Genomic DNA, 17,208 nt, shown 5'->3' on the forward strand with positions numbered 1-17,208 from the left:
GCAATATTTCATCCAATTCTTCCAGCAACTCTTCAAGAATTTAACATTTTCATTTTACAAATGAAAACACGCTGCCCAAGAAGCACTCCTACCTTGCCAAGGGTTACAGAAATTGATTCACACCTAATCTCTCTGACCCAAAGCCTAACCTTCTCCGGGTCTCAACTTTGCATTGACCACTCTGGTTCAAAGCACTGCGGCCTTGTCGTTTCTCTATCGCCAAGTCGTGTCTGACTCTTCGCAACAACCATAGACTGCAGCATGCCAGGCTTCCCTGTCCCTCACCATCTCCTGGAGTTTGCCCAAGTTTATACAGCCTTATGATTTGAAAATAGCTTCCAAGGTGTGTCCTCTTGGTGCAGCACATCTATCTTTAGGACAGCCTTCTGAAACAGATAAGGGAGGGGCTCTATGTTCTACTCCTTAGATAGGAAATGATGTTCAGAGAGGCAAAAATAATTTTGCCATTGACTAGTAGATCAGAATTGTCAACTTGGACTTGTTTTGTTAGGCTCGGACAGTAGTGATGAACGAGCACCTTCCTCGAGTGCTGTTGAGAGGATTAAGTTAGTTACTATTTGTGCCTGGTATGTTTGAGTGCTCAATAAAAGTTTGTTATCCTTAGTCCTACCATTGAGATGAGGCAAGATGGAATAGCCAGAATCACTCATCCAGGTTGGCCAACTGGGAAGGAATCCTAACAAAGGGCTGCACAGATAAATACACATGGATTTATGGAATCCCCAAAATGAAATTGGTCTTTGACACTGCTTCAACCATGTCTCCTCTGGTCCAAGACATAAGATTTTTAGATTCTCACGACAACAAGTGCCAATCCTTCCAGAGATAAGGATCCTTGGGAATGTGATATTACCCTCATTTTCAACCTTCTCTCCTCTTTGCCCCTGTGGCTCTGAAACCAATCTGCTGCCCTCACTCTTCCCACAGTCTCCACGGGCACTGCCCATGCCTGCCTTAGTCAGGACATTCCTGAGGCTGAAGGGCACTGACCTTTGCCTTGGAGGGACTATCCTGTGTCTCTCAATCATTCAATGACCACATTGCTAAGAAGTCACACTTAGCTCTTCAACTCTTATACATCACTTCCTTCACTTCTCCTCTGTAGTACATCCTGTGATCATATGCCCCTTAGCACACTGGAGCATATCCATTACATCTTATATCTTAGCACTTCATCTGCATTATATCTCCATTATATCGCAGCACTTCATCGGAATAAGTGCACCATTTAGCATAGAGCTATGGAACACCAGGCGCCTATGGACTGAGCCCTTGAGCATGGCACAGGTGTGATGGCCTTCTTCGGGCAGTTTACAGTACAGAGGAAGTCAGGCAGACCTGGATTTCAATCCTGGCTATCTCCCAGCTGTGCAACTTGCAAAGAGTATCTTCCCCTTCCAAACTTCAATTTCTTGTTAGCGAAAGGGAAACAATGACTCCTCCTAGGGATAGTCAATGCAAAGAAAATGTGACGCTGGAATGACTAACAGTCCTGGTCCTCATTTGCCTAAGACTGATGAAGTTCTTGGGACATGAGACTTTCATTGCTAAAACTGAGCAGTCCTAGGCAAACAGTCAGTCAAAAGTAGCTAGGTTGGCAACATGTACACAATATACATTGCATAAATGCTGTTTCCTCTCTTTCTTAGGCCATAGAGGTATTTAAGGGGAAAGGCTTAAGAGACTTTCTGGGAGGCCAGACTCTGAAGCATGCCTTACTTTATCCTCCCTTCTACCTACTTGCCACTCCCCTTGCTCACTACTGCCTGGTAATGGGGTTGCAATTAACCCAGCCTCCCTAGGAACCTTCAGAGGGACAGGAGCTAAGCCATGCAGCATTCTGGGCAGGAGGGAAAGATGGAGACCCCAAAAGACACCGGTATTCAGGAGCCTACTGTGCATAGGCCTGGCTTCCAGCACTGGACTTCACTGAAGGCTGAGATAGAGCCTCGACCTCTGCAGAGTCTACACTGGTTTCCAAGCATTTACCAAATGACATTCTGTACTTACATTTTCTCTTCTCTCTGGTCCCCGCATATGCCTGAAATGAATCAGGGCAAAGAAAAAGAACTGAGCATAAAGAGTTTCAAAGAATATAAATAGTTTCACTTAATCTAATATCGAGAAATCAAACCCACTGAGCCGTAATAAAATGGGAAGCAAAAAAAAAAAGAAAAAACAAAACCCAAAAAACCCAGCAGAAAAGCAGGGGAGAGGGAGGCTAGATGACTCAACGTTCTGTCATTATTGTGAGCTGAGCTGGGCAAACCTCTATTCTGTTTAGCGACTGCAGCAAATAATTACATTAAAGAAAAATGGTTTAGTCAGCAAACTCTTTAGTAGCTATTAAATTTCCCTGAGTGGATGTTTCTCCAAGCAAATAAAAGCATTTGAGGAAACATGCTCCTTTGCTGATGTTTGAGAACAGCCGTCTTGGGGCTCACTCTTGGTGTGAAGGAAAGACAGCTGGGAAAAGCTGCTGCTTTGGTCCCTTTTTCCAGATGCACAAACTGGCCAAGCAGATTTGGTGGCGGTGGCCTTAGACCCGTGGTGGGCAGCAGCCTTCATGGGCTCGCATCGTGTCCTCACAGAGAGGGGCCCGAGGAGGACAGTTTGCTGGCAATTTGCCTCCTGATCAGTGATTCACATGATCTCATCTTGTTGTTTATTTAAAACTTTGCTATTTTGTTCACTATGATATTTTTGGCATTCATTTTGATTTTTTAGACTATACCATTAAAACATTGACTCAGTTGCTGAGCTTTTTACCAGTGCACCCTAGCCCTGGCCCTGATTTCATCCTCACATTAGCCAAGCAAGGGTCATAATTTTGAATCCTGGTTGCACAGATGAGGTTGATGGAAGTCTTGGCTTTGTCTTTAGTAGGGAGCAGAGCTGGGCCTACCCCAGCGGTGTTTGTGCCATTTGGTTAATAGGTCCCTGGAGACTGCACAGTAAAGTTAGAAATGTTAGAGCTGATGGGTGCTCTGCCACTATAAAATGTGGTTGAGCGGTGAGGAAGCTGCTCACAGAGACCTACAGAGATGTCCTCTCCACCGCCTGCACGAAACGGTAAGTGCAGTGCTGCCCCTTGTGGTGGAAGGAAAATTCAACCAAAAATCAGACTGGCTGAGAAGGTCTCCACAAACGGTGCTGTTCCTGAGCTCCAGAGGAACCATCTGTTTACGCCTCTCTGTGCTAATCACCTTGTCCTGTAAAGTGACCCACGCTCTCTGCATCCAACCCGAGAAGCCTGAACATCCCTCAAGCCCCGGCGGCAAAACGAGCTCACTCCCACCCAGGAGCACCATGGTCTTGGGTTCCTACATGGAGCTAACTGATCCAAGGCAGGAGTTCACGTCACCCCTCCCGTGCCACAACCCAAGCAACAGAAGATACTTACCTTGGCACGGGTGGCTTCTTCCCTGGCAGGGGGCTGCCTCTGTCATGCCTTTCCGTGGCTGGCGGTAATGGGGGCTTTTGTATCTTGGGAAAATGCTCCCCAGGAGGCCTGCGGTTTTGAGAGAAAGGATGGATGAGAAACAAACCAGAGTCATACAGCACGTGCCTTGTACCCACACACAGGCACCCAGAGTCACTCACCTTCCCCCTAGGACCGAGGGCTGCAAGGCAGGAGGGAAGATATGTGAGTATTCTTGGCACTTTCCACAGAACAAGGACAAGATACAACACGGAGCAGAAACAAAACAAAACAAGGAGAAAACTCACCTTGTCAGAAATCACTGGCTTCTTTCCTGTAAATTACAAACAGCAGATAAGCCTTGCATGTAACAGCTGAGATTTGAAACCTTTGATGAAACTGAATCCTGGCCCCTAAGAGGGATAATTGGGTTTAAGCATTGAGGGATCATGGGCTTCCCCGGTGGTGCTAGTGGTAAAGAACTTGCCTGCCAATGCAGGAGACCTAAGAGACTTGGGTTCGATCCCTGGGTCAGAAAGATCCCCTGGAGCAGGGAATGGCAAAATGGCAACCCACTCCAGTGTTCTTGCCTGGAGAACCCCATGGACAGAGGAATCTGGCAGGCTACAGTCCCTAGGGTCACAAAGAGTTGGGCATAACTGAAGTGACTTAACACACACAACACGTTGAGGAATCATAGGCTTTAGACCTGGAGGGTCCCTTACAAGAGCACCTAATTTTATAGTCTCAGACAAATTAAGAGGCGTCACGCAAGGGTCACACAGAGCTGTGTACATGCAAGCAGTATTGTGAATTCTGAGCTTCTTTCCAAAATGTTTTAATATAATTGATGCTGAAAAAGATTAATGCCTTCTTGAAATTTTGTGCCTCTTTCATTGGCCAAGAGCTGCTTTGCACAGCCCAAGTTTATTTGCATATCTGAAATAAACTCATTTGCCACGGAGGGGTCAGTCTGCCTTCAGTCCTGTGGCACACTTGCCATTGCATAAGGTATGGCATTTAGTTCCTGAAAAAATTTTAATTTGGGGTTCAGAGTTTCAGGAGGTTCTTCCGGTGGGCTGCAAAGCATTTTGCTTTGGCTCTTGTTTTTCTCTCTTGCTTTATTCTCGCCCTCTCTTTCCCTCCCGCCCTCCCTTCCTTTTCTTCTTTTACTCTTCTCTTGTAACAGATGACATGGAGGCTTCCTGAAGAAATGGCAGGTGTACCTGAGAACCGTGCATTGCAAAATCTTTCAAAACAATGTACTTTTTCTTCTGTCTGAAGTTCCCAGAGTAATACCCTATGTCTTCAATGTAATAAAAGCATTAGTTAACTGGATTCAGCCAGGTTTACATGCAAATCTTGTATGATTTTGAGCAAGTTACTTAAATTTCTTGAGTCTCAATTTCTTCACCTGTAAAATGGGCGTTATGTGTTAAACTGCATAGATTTGCTGTAAGAATTAGGTGACAATTTATACGCAGGGCCAGCAATGACCCGTGGGTGCTGAGAATTGTTACATGGCTCCTCTTTCTCCCCCTCCGTCCACCTCCCAGCTCAGTCAACACCCCATAAGAGTGGAGCTGCATTTTTGAGACACAATTTATTCCTCAAAGACTGAATACATGTCCAGCCCATAATATGTCCTAAGAATCTTGTCTCACGGTGAAGAGCTGACTACCTGAGTAGTTTGGATGGTATAAAAATGTTCATTACTTATAAAATTTTGGTTTGATATGGAAACCCTACTTTAGAGGGGTACCCAGGAAACGGATTTATATCATCAGGCCTGAATAGATTTTCTGAAAAATGTCTGCCGGTTTATGCATATTCCCAGGGCATGTTAGGAGCCTCCTGATAAAAGTCTGAACATTTTAAGAGGTTAATTCTCCCAAAGCATCATGGATAAGGGGTTCAAGGCTAGAGCTAGTACTGTCAAGAAAAGGTGTCTTTCAAAAGAAAACTAAGTAAAAACAAAAATATTTTAAAAGGGTGACCTTTGTGCAGGAAGTGACCCTGGAAGATGTGACATCAGTATTACAATTTTCTGACACTTTGGCTCATGGTAGTAAGCAGGGCTGGAGTCTGAAGTCCAGTCTCTGTCTTCACCTTCATACAATGTGTCCAGCCCTCTGCCACAGGCCATTTTAAACTCGGATAGTTGACATAGCTTGGCACGAACCAGCAGAGCTATGACGCAGTTCAGGGAAACTGTAGCAAGCTCAGCACCAAATCCGAGAACTGACATTTTGCCGACAGAAGAGGGGACAGAGGCCACAGAGGCTAAATGCTTTGCTCACTATGTAGCTGAAGAAGGGCTAGGGTGGGGCTGGACTCCAGGTTCCTTATCCGTCAAGGCTCAGAACTCCTTCCCCAGAGCTCCCCGGCAAAGAAAGTCCAGGGTCTCCAACTGCAGCAAGATGTGGTAGAACAAGGCACCCACTTTGAAGTCAGAAAGACTTGGGTTCAAATCCAAGTCGAATTCAAATCCTGCACCTAGGTCTGCAATTTTGGGAAATTAACTCAACCTCTCTGAACCTCAGTTTTATCATCTGCAAAGTGGGGATGATAATGCAGCCCCCTCTGTGGGCCTGGGGTGACGACTAGAGACAATGTGGAAGTAGCTCTCTGTATCCATGGGCTCCATACCCACGATCTACCAACCTCAGATCAAAAACATTTGGAAAAATAACTCCAGAAAGGTCTAAAAAGCAAAACTTGAGTTTGCCATGCACTGGCAACCATGTATGTGTATTTATATTGTATTTACAACTACATACATAGCATTTATATTGTATTGGGTATGATGAGTAATCTAGAGATAATTTAAAGTTCATGGAAGGATATACAGAAGTTATATGAAAACACTACACCATTTTATATAAGGGATTTGAGTATCCCTGGATTTTCATATCCACAAGGATCTTGGAACTGGTCCCCCTAGAGATACCCAGAGATGACTATAACTTATTTGTGGTGGCTGAAGCATTTGCCCCATAGTAAGTGCTAAGTACACTGTAGCTAAGTTTTATAACACAATTAAAGATAGCTTTAAGGAGAGGTAGCTGCAATGGCGCCCCCTCCAGTACTCTTGCCTGGCAAATCCCATGGACGGAGGAGCCTGGTGGGCTGCAGTCCATGGGGTCTCGAAGAGTCGGACATGACTGAGCGACTTCACTTCCACTTTTCACTTTCATGCATTGGAGAAGGAAATGGCAACCCACTCCAGTGTTCTTGCCTGGAGAATCCCAGGGACGGGGGAGCCTGGTGGCTGCCGTCTGTGGGGTCGCACAGAGTTGGACACGACTGACGGGACTTAGCAGCAGCAGCAGCAGCTGCCATCCAAGAATACTCTGAATCCATTCTGGAGGAAAGGACTGTAGTATACCCACAGTTTGGTCAATGATACACACAACAAAAGACAACTCTGACATTTGAATAGCACCTTAGAGTTTCACTAAGTATTTTCTCATTATAGAGCATCCACCTTACAAGTAAGGAGACAGCTCTGAAAAAGCAACGTCCCTGTGGTCAGTGAGCTGCTCAGTTAGCAGCCAAGGCAGCCAACAACAGCTCTCCCTGGCCTCTGCCTCCTAGCCCAGATGCTTGCCCGTCATCCTTCAGGAGGACCAGGTGATGGGTGTGTGTGCACAGACGGTGCCCGTGGAGAAGCAGGCCCAGCCCAGGGCGCAGCACAGGAGCTCTGAGCTTGGGTCTCCACCCCATCACCTGGCATCTGAGTGAGCTTGGGAGGTTGCCTCTTCATGTCTCGGTTTCCTCCTCTGTGCGGCGAGGATGATTCTAACAGCGCCCTCCCCCTAGGACTGTGACGACTGTGAAATGAGGCGGTGCCGTGAACAGCACGCAGTGAGCATGCACCGATGGCGGCCACTGTCGTTGCTTCTGTGTTGTTAGTGTCTTGATCGTGTCCAGTTCTTTGCGACCCCATGGACCGTGGCCCTCCAGGCTCCTCTGTCCATGGGATTTCCCAGGCAAGAATACTGGAGTGGGTAGTCATTCCCTTCTCCAGGGGATCTTCCTGACCCAGGGATGGCACCCAGATCTCCTGCATTGCAGGCGGCCTCTTTACCAGCTGAGTCGCCAGTCAGCTACTATTGTTGTTGTTGTTCTTCAGCTGCCAACCCGTGCCCACCTCTTCTTGGCCACTATTACTGAGCAACAAATATGAAAGATACCAACCTAGTGTGAAGGGCTCTCTGTCAAATGGAACTAATGAACGATCTAGGGCTGGTTTCGTGCTTCTGTCTATAGAAGGAGCAGGGACTGGAAGGGAAAGAGACTGAAGTCAATTCACAGAAAAGAGCATTGGGCTGGGGCAGGAGGGCAGGTGGGCAAGAGAGGGGGCCCCATACTCACGCTTGGCCGTTTTGTGGTTTCTACTTCTGCTAGGCTCCTCGTGGTTGGGCTGGGGTGGGGGTAGTGGCTGCTGTAACAGAAATCCACATGTTAGGAAGCATTTCCAACCCGTCAGCAAGCCCTGAGAGCTTTATACGCCCAAATAGGTCTGAATCTGTTCACTTTTCTCCATCTCATGGACAGGTACACACCTGTCCATTTCTCACGTGAACTGAGCTCCCTGTTCCCCACTCTAGGAGAGCATTTTCTGCATGTCACTCCTCTGCCAAGCTTTCTAGTGGCTCCTATCACATTAGGAACAAAACTAAAACCACCATGGCCCACAAGGCCCTGCCTGGGCTGACTCCTGTCCACCCTTCCACCACCTTTGTGTGCTCCTCTCTCCAGGGCCCACTGGGCTCTCACCCTAAGTACCTTCTTGCGGTTCCTGCAAACTCTCATGCTTGTGCATCTTCGGAATCTCCACACTTGTATCTTCCTCTGCCTGGAATATTCTTTTCCCAGCTCTCACCACAGCTGTCTCACACTGTCCAGCTCAACGTCACCTCTCCACCCACCATCACTTTCCCTGGTCTCCTGTCTCCCTAACTACACATTACTATGCAAATTACCTTGTTTATGCATCTCTTTACTTGCTGATTATTCATCTCCCCCAACCCAAATGAAAATTTTATGGAAGCAGGGACCTTATTTGTCTTGTTCATGCTCTATTCCCAGAACACTGCTGGGTGCTGCTGCTCAGTAAGTATCCATAGATTGAATGAATGAAATTCTGCATCCCAAGAGTGAGCTGCAGATTTCCAGAGCAAAACCCATGTGTAGATAAATTCAGCTCCATGAGTTCCCTTTGTAATAAAACTGCAAAAGCAGGAGGAGGCCATCTGTTCTTAGACAGAGTGTCCTAGTGGTGGTGTGGTCTGGATTTCGAGCTTTGGGGAAAACGCGTCCTCTGCGTCCCTTAGCCCTGACACCTGGCATTCACCACAGCTGTCTGAATGCTGCGGTCCCTTGTGGAGACAGTGCATTTCCAGCTGTGGACTCCTGAGCCTGAACTTCTCTGGGTCTCTCTGGATACAAGCAGACCTCGGAGATATTGGGGGTTTGGTTCCAGACCACCACAATGAAGCAAAAGTCAAAATAAGGCTAGTGAATGGGAAAATCATAAATTTCTCTGTGGCAGGATAATCAGACCAACTCAGGACTGAAACACATATAGTATGTGCCCATTTGTGATGGGCCTTTCCTACTGCGCAATATACATCTGCATTAACCAGACCTCCTCAAGACAGGAGGATATAAACAAATTTTGGGGGAAATGGTCCCTCTCTTCTGATACCACCACTGTGATTTTTAAGTTTAGTATTTCTTTCTCATCCTGTCAGGGGGTTGCACTGACCTAAAGGCTTACTCTGCATGCACACCTGACCAAAACAGCTCTGGTGAACTTTGTGTATAATGTTAACTTGTGAGTATGACACATGAGTCTTTCTCTCAAAAATGTATGAAACTGAACCTCTAGCTCCTGACTGGTGGAGCAGTTCTCAGCACTTCTGAGAGTCTGTCCCCCGTGTTAGAATAAAATTATCTTTTAATCTTAGTTTGATTGCTAATTGGATTCTCATCAACACTAGTCACACATTTTTATTTCCTACTGTATATAAAAGCTACATTTATACTATATTGGAATCTATTAAGTGTGTGATAGTATTATGTGTAATAAAGCAACATACATATTTTAATTGTAAAATATTGCTTAAAAATGCTAAACATCATCTGACCACGCAGGGTTGTCACAAATCTTCAATTTATTAAAAACACAGTATCTGTGAAGTGAGTGCAATAAAGCAAATGCAACAAAACGAGGTGTGCCTGTTACTTAATTGATCCATGGAATCTGGAATTGTAAGCTTGAAGCAAGAGGACCAGGGGTTTGGTGCCCCTCTCTCCCTGGATTCATCACGTCGCACACTGTGGTCCCAAGCTTTCTCTCCATGGAATTTCAGCTATTGGCCAGCAGGTGGTGCCAGTCTTTTCTCAGGAGAGAGAAGGCCTAGGACCACCATTCACTTGTTCCTCTTAGATTTTATTTTACAGTTTTCACTTATTTCAAAAGTGGGAGATAATAGCACAATGAATATTAGAAGGAAACTTTTTATTATACAAACAACTTGTATTGTTTATGGTAAAGAGAAAATACCAGTGATAAAAAGCATGATGCTGTGTATAAAAATCACCAGTATTTCACCCCCCACAAAAGCCCACTGTACTTGGGTATGAATTTCCCAGCCTGCATATAATTTTTTCTTACTGGCTGCAGTTGGATAAAGATGTCTACAGTCTGTTCTGTCCACAGAGGAAGTCATTGAGTGGATGCGAGGCAGCATAAGAGAAAGGATGGCGCCTACCTGGTGAATCCGGCCGGCCGCGGGCAAAGGAGGGAGGGAGGGCATCGGCCTTTGTGGGGGCACAGGCGGCTGCTGCACTTTCCCAGTAGGGGGGCGGTCTGTGGAAATAGAGGCGTTCAAATGGAAGGAGAAATTCTGCATCCAGGTGAGTGGGGCCACCGGCCTGGTGCATTGCCGGATGTGTGGCAGAGATGTGCCCACAGCTAGGCCCTACAGGGCGAGGCGTCCTTGGCCCCCTGCCTTCTCTGTGCCTGCCCAGTTCGTCTTACTCTTATACTTGGAAGCAACTCTCCCCTCACCTCTAGGGACTGAGTATTTAACAGAGGTTTTGTTGATGAAGGCATTAAAAAAAAAAGCCTCCTGATAATGAACTCAGCTGGTACCCTGAGGGAGTGTTTTCAGACAAAACTGTAAAGAAGTAGACATACATGCCCCTACATATACAGGCAAGTGTAGGTGCACACACATGTGTATACACATGTATGTGACGTGCAGAGCCACACGCACGGGCACACCCAGCTGCCTGGGCAGGGTCAAGTCCGCTGTCATGGCTCACAAAGATCCTGCTCTAGGTCCCTTTCCTTCCCTCACGCGTGCTCTGCGTTGTCCTCCCCTCCCACTTCCTCCTTCCTTAAAGGGAGGAGTCAGTCACCAGCTCCAGTTACCAAACCACAGGTTCTGCATAGAAACTCACATTACTCTGATCATCACAGAAGCATCCCCGGGCCAGGCTGACAGACTAACAGTGTTCCGTCTCTGACAGCGAAAGCCCAGGCCAGGACTGTGAGTAATTCCTGCATTTTGTGCCCTGACCTATTTTGCCTCACCCAGTCTCAGCCCTGGGGAGGCAACGCTCCTCCACCTGGCCTAACCTCATACCTCACCCACCCTGGCCATCTCTCAGCCCCTCTGACCTTCTTCGAGCCTCAGTGCCTTTGCACGGCCATTTCTATGGCTCAGAGCGCTTTCCCTTTACACCTCTACCCCCACTTAGACAACTCCTGCTCATCCTTTAAATTGAAACTGAAATATCATGCCCTCAGGGAAGCAAGCCCGGACTAGGAATAGCCTCGGCCTCATCTCCCACGTGTGTCTTCCTGAGTGTATATCATGGTTTAATTCAATCATTTTGTTGCCTCACCCACTGAACTATGAACTCTTTCTGTGTGCTCAGAACTGGCGTGTATGGGACACTCAACGACAGTTACCTATTTCTTCTCTGGACCTCAGTTTCCCTAAATATGAAACAGGCTTGGTAATTGTCATCTGTATCATACAGGGTGCTTCAAAACATGATATTCTGACAAAATTTGAAATGTCTTTAAAGTTGCCAAGCATTCTACAGCCTAAAGGATTCGTGGTATTAATTTCTGTGGTGCTGATCATCAACTGTTTGGCTGACTCCTTGATGTTACACAAGTGTACACGTGGCTATTTCTGTTACCACCACTGGTAGGATGTGAGCCCTGTGAAGCAAGGGCTGTGTCTTCTTTCCAGATAATTTTGAATTTCAACATTTAAAATGATTCCTGGATAATAGGAGACGAATAATTTTTGTTGAATGGATGAATGAATAAATGAGCAAGGGAGAAATGTGCTGACAGGAACAGATGGACAATGAAAATCGTAAATACTGTTGAAAGTGTTTAAAGTTATGGTCAAACCACATTCAATATTGTTGCTTTTATCCTGACAATCTGTGGGTAGTAGTGCCACGTAATCATGAATTGGTCCAAGACATGGAGGAACAGGAAAGTACTTGAGTTCCAAAGGAACACACAAAATAAGCTGTTCCTTCTAAATGCCCTCAAGCAGCAGTTCAGTCCTGATATCAGCCACCACCAGCAATGGTTTGGCTGCAAATCATTAATATTAAACTTCACAGCAAACCTATATGGCCTGTATTATTATTGTCCTATTTCACAGATAAGGAAACTGAGGCCCAGAGAGGTGGAGTCACTTGCCCAAAGCCACACAGCCGGTCAGCTGGCATCAGCACGCAGTGCTCTCTGCTTGCGTGGGTGTTGGCCTCCTGTGCATCAGTGGGGGCTGGGGGCTGGGCTCCAGGGCCCTTACCTATGTACATGGAGTTGGGGTTGGACAAAGGCTTGGCAGGCAGGATGGAGTTCTGCAGAGCTTCCTCATCGTTGGAGGGTGGTGGCTCGTAATCGGCATCATCTTCCGCAGGTGCCTCTTCCTCTTCGTTGGGGGACTCGTAGTCACCGTCGTCCTCCGCATCTGCATCATCATTGGGACTTTCATAGTCATCTTCTTCCTGCCAGAGTGACGGGGGCAGTGTGGTGTGTAGAGGCTCCTTGGTAGTGGGCGTGCCCACATCTACTCTCTCTCTGCAAAGCCTCACAGCGGTCCTCACTTGGTTCCTCCCACTTTCCAGATGAGGACACTGAGCTCAGGGAGCACAATTCACGGCCAGCAAGCTGTTGTCTTAGGACCCAGTCAAGGTCTTCAGACTCCCTAAGCAAGTGCATTTTTTCCCTGTATGTCTTTGCACAGCAGACAAAAGCGGAAGAGATGAGGTGGACACAGCAGCAGAGGGATGGGAGGGCCTGCTGTTTTGAATAAACACATTTTGCACTTCAAGCGTCACCAAGACAAAGACTAAACGCTAGGGGCATTTATGATGCCCCTGGTTACTTGTCAGTTCTGTTCTCGGGGTGTGCGCTCAGTCACTCAGTTGTGTCCGACTCTTGGCGACCCCGTGGACTGGGGCCCACCATAGGATTGTCCCAGCAAGAATACTGGAGTGGGCTGCCATTTCCTTCTCCAGGGGATCTTCCAGACTCCGGGATAGAACCCATGTCTCCTGAGGCTCCTGCATTGGCAGGCGGGTTCTTTATCACTGTGCCACCTGGGAAGCCCCGTTCTCGGGGTGCCTATACTCAAAACTTTCCTCTCATCATAACCTGGCACAGCCTCCAAGGCCATGCTGATGGGAAAATCAGACAACCAAAGCCCCTTAACTGAAGGCAGGTTAAGTTGTGCCTGAGAGAGGGTAGTCAGGGTTGGGCTAGTCTCTGCTGAGAGTTGAGTGTACGGAGACAACAGCTTATGTTTCATGACAGCTAGCTCTCTTGGAAGAGACTCTCTAAACTTTAAGTTTTTTTTATTGTATTTTATATTTGTTCCTCTGTAGGTCTCAGGGAAAGTAAGCTCTAGGGCCTGGGTGATTGCCTTTGAAGCAGCCCATGAAAGTGGACAGTTATAATCATGATTTCCCAGGCACAGGTGACACCATCAGCTGCCGAGCGATGACAGGCTTATCACGCTCAGGCCAAAGTCACGTGGGTCCTAATTGAGCCCTGGGCATTTCTCTAAAGTCAAGAGGGTGCAGAAAGAAGCAGCAGGAGGTTGCAACTTGGTGAGGAAAGGTGCGCACTAGAACCTAGAAATCCTGATGGCATTGCCAGGTAGCTTAAGGAAGACTGTCTAAGGAGCTTAACAGAAAGATGTGTGTTCAGTCACTCAGTCGTGTCCGACTGTGCGATGCTATGGACTGTGGTACACCAGGCTCCTCTGTCCATGGAATTTTCTGGGCAAGAATACAGCCTTTTTTTGACATAAATATCCTATGGGCTTCAGCCGATAAAGAATCCACTTGCAATGCAGGAGACCCCAGTTTGATTTCTGGGTCAGAAAGTTTCCCTGGAGAGGGGATAAGCTACCCACTCCAGTATTCTTGGGCTTCCTTAGTGGCTCAGACGGTAAAGAATCTGCCTGCAATGCGGGGGACCTGGGTTCGATCCCTGGGTTGGGAAGATCCCCCGGAGGAGGGCACAGCAACCCACTCCAGTCTTTTTGCCTGGAGAATCCCCATGAACAGAGGAGCCTGGCGGGCTACAGTGCATGGGGTCGAAAAGAGTCGGACTTGACTGGGTGACTAAGCACAGCACAGCACATATATCATATGTGTGTGTGTATATACACATATATATATATTCCTATACATATATATATTCCAAAGCATATACACATTGGAAGCCAAGATGAGGTTGAGTTCATCTTCCTGAACACAAAAAAGACTTCATCCTGCCGTCAGCGTCATTGCAGCTCGAGAGCAGAGGATGATGAACAGGAGAGACTTGAGAACCACAGCCTCACCCCTCCCCGGGCCTTGCTGACTGCCCCTTGGACCTGCAGGGCCTCCCTACCATCTCCCAGCCTGCGTACCTAGCCCCACGGCTCCTGACGTTCCACCAGGCCTTTACCTTATCAGCCTTTCTCAACAATAGACTTTTCCTCTTTGCTTCTAGAACAACTAGTTTCTCCAGTGATTCGGCTCATATGTGTGTTTTTGTTCCAAATCACATTCTGATTTGGAGAACACACATGTGTGTATTCTCCAAGCTATAAAATGGTCATGGGGTCATTTGTCTGTCCTTGCCCCCCGAGTGCCCTGTGCAGTGCTGGGCACTTCATGGAAGCCCGAGTGTAGTAGCAGCAGCTGGTGGGGACTCCCTGTTTAAAGACAAGATGGAGGAGGCCAGCCTGAGACTGAGCTCACAGGAGGAACTGCATGGCAAGCAGTGGCTATGATACAGTTTCTATGTGAAAATGTAAATATTTGGGAGGAAACTCTGGTCAATTATCCCTTGGGAACAAAATTAATCTGTTACATTCCTTTGTTCTCATGCAAAAAGCACAGACTTAACTAGCAGGTTTTTTGGGGTTTTTTTTTTCAAATTCAATGCTTGCTTTTACCAGAATCCCAGTAGAACAGGGGTGTTTAGTGTCTGCTACCTAAAGGCACTAGAGGCAGCCGCTTACCAGAAGGACCCCTGGACTAAGGGTGGGCGAGCTGCATCCTCAGCCTGCCTCTAACCGGTCATGGGGCTCTACATAAGTCACGTCCTGCAGGGGGCTCAGCTGCTTCCTCTGTAAAAAGAACAGACTGGGCTACTAGCCGTAACAGAGTTCTTAGCCCAAGTCTGGCTTCAAGTGTGCTGATGATAATATGCAGTTTTCTGGGGAGAAGCTGTACATCACCAGCTGATGAATACATCAGACTCTCAAAGGGGTCATCATGACCCCTCAAGTATAAAACCCAATTGGGCCGTCCCATCCCTGAGGTCTTTCAAGGGCAGATAGTTCATTCTGAGCTCCCTTTCCCTCTGTGTCACTGCTGCTCCTGCTGCTGCTAAGTCACTTCAGTCGTGTCTGACTCTGTGTGACCCCATAGACGGCAGCCCACTAGGCTCCTCTGTCCCTGGGATTCTCCAGGCAAGAATACTGGAGTGGGTTGCTAACGGGGACTTAAGCCTATGAGAAAAGCTACTTTAAAGCTGCTTTAGTGTAGACTCTGTGAGGAGGGCTTTGGGGGAGGGCCCTGCTATGGGGTGCTGGTGAACAGCGGCGGGTCAGCACCCCGCAGGCCTCAGCCGAGCCCAGCCTGCCATCGGCGTTCGTCACAAATGGCTCACGGCCAAGCCTTTCCCTAGGTGTCCTCCACCACCGCTCCTGTGCCCCGAGGGCAAGAGGGCCGGACGAGACCAGCGACCGTGTGGACTGGAAGCCAGAGAGTCACGCTCCGACCGCCACAGAACACACCTGAGCCCACGGGGCTCCGTCAGGGCCTCGCTCCCCCGCATCACGCCGGGGCCTCACCACAAAGGACCTCCGGACCCTGCTGTAAACTGGGAGGACCTGCCCCATACTCACAAAGGATGACCAGCCTCCGTTGTCTTCCTCGTGGCTCTCTGTGGAGGAAGACAACACCGTTATCAGTGCTGACTGAAGCCACAGAGGGAAGTCGGCCGCTCCCCAGCCTGGTGCCCTCCCCTACCCCCGCCTTCATCCTGCGCACCTGGGGGTCAGCAACTCAGTGCCAGCTCTCGACTTCCCACCTGAGGGGCTCATTCTACCAGACAGAGGCGGTGGTTCTTAACCTTTCACGTATGTGAAAGTCACTTGAGAGAGCTTCAAAATATGCAAATTCCCTGGGCCCTATTCTTAGAGCTTCTGATTCTGCAGGAACTGGGAAGGACCCAGGAATCTGCATTTTAACAAGATGTGGAATTTAGCAGCTGAATAATTGCTTTAAAGACTCAGAAGCAGGAAGACTGGCTGTGCTTGGGTGCTCAGTCAAAACCCAGGTTGTTCCAGGCACCACCCGCAGAGTCCCTCCCTGTGTCTGTGCAGAGGGCCTCAGTTGGAAGGGGATCATGGCCAGGTGCCTGGCATAGTAATATCTCTCCTCCCCTCCAACTAGACCAGCAGTCAGAAGAGCCGAAGTGCCTCCCATCTCCAAAGCAATCGTTCTCACCCCCAGAGACCTTTACCTGTCTCCTCCGGAAACCGCTGGACTTGGGGTCTGCAAAGGCAAGCAACATGGCATTAACGGCCCTACTGACTCGGGGAGATATCCCTCTTAGCCCAGCCCTGCAAGAGGAGCCCCCAGGGGAGGGTATATCTCACCACCCAGGACTCTTGTCCTTGTTGCTTTGAAATTCGGGCCAGGCTACCCGAAAATTCTGGAAACCGCTGAAGTCACGTTGGTGGTACAACTGGGAGCTCATGACTGCCTGCCTTTCTAGGGGAAGCTCCCCTGATGCAGGGGCAGGATGCAGGGCAGATCAAAAATGAGGGCAAAACCACTCCCATTTAGACTTGAGTTTGAAAATTCTTCGCATCTCATTAAAGTGACCCTGGACACTTGGCTGCCCCACTCACTTGCGTGTGAAAATGCTCCTTCTCTCTTCATTCTTGTTGATTTCTTGACTTAACTTACTCAGAATCCTAGAAGACAAAGGGATGGGTGAGGTGATAAAAGCATTTTCTCTCTCCACCTTCAGCCTTCCTCCCCCGAGTCCTGAAGATTCCCCGTCGGTGTGACCTCAGGCACTTGGGCCAACCTTAGCCGGCCTCTTCCTTTGGCCTCCAGCCAGTCCCCTCCCTCTGCTCCCCACTTTCTTGCCACCTCCATCCCCTTGCTCCTGCCCAGGAAGCTCTCGGCATGGGCTCAGCCTC

The 17,208-nt window shown here is 48.1% G+C and overlaps 1 protein-coding gene across 8 annotated transcripts in view; it reads right to left on the bottom strand.

Annotated features, from left to right (window-relative positions):
- LCP2 (lymphocyte cytosolic protein 2) overlaps positions 1 to 17,208 on the bottom strand; it is a 48,463-nt gene that overhangs the window by 12,040 nt on the left and 19,215 nt on the right. For 6 of the 8 annotated variants that reach the window (XM_025270825.3, XM_025270824.3, XM_044932634.2 and 3 more), the window contains 11 exons: positions 16,912 to 16,977; positions 16,521 to 16,552; positions 15,901 to 15,938; positions 12,301 to 12,499; positions 10,225 to 10,322; positions 7,820 to 7,889; positions 7,643 to 7,726; positions 3,751 to 3,776; positions 3,625 to 3,644; positions 3,425 to 3,532; positions 2,032 to 2,062 (listed from right to left, as the gene is read on the bottom strand). In XM_025270825.3, coding sequence (XP_025126610.1) covers positions 2,032 to 2,062; positions 3,425 to 3,532; positions 3,625 to 3,644; positions 3,751 to 3,776; positions 7,643 to 7,726; positions 7,820 to 7,889; positions 10,225 to 10,322; positions 12,301 to 12,499; positions 15,901 to 15,938; positions 16,521 to 16,552; positions 16,912 to 16,977 — 772 coding nt within the window. The remainder of the gene's footprint in view (positions 1 to 2,031; positions 2,063 to 3,424; positions 3,533 to 3,624; positions 3,645 to 3,750; positions 3,777 to 7,642; positions 7,727 to 7,819; positions 7,890 to 10,224; positions 10,323 to 12,300; positions 12,500 to 15,900; positions 15,939 to 16,520; positions 16,553 to 16,911; positions 16,978 to 17,208) is intronic. The other 2 variants (XM_006075527.4, XM_025270823.3) reach the window with 1 other exon arrangement.

Source organism: Bubalus bubalis, chromosome 19 (genome assembly GCF_019923935.1).
Source record: "Bubalus bubalis isolate 160015118507 breed Murrah chromosome 19, NDDB_SH_1, whole genome shotgun sequence".
Taxonomy (NCBI): Eukaryota; Metazoa; Chordata; class Mammalia; order Artiodactyla; family Bovidae; genus Bubalus; species Bubalus bubalis.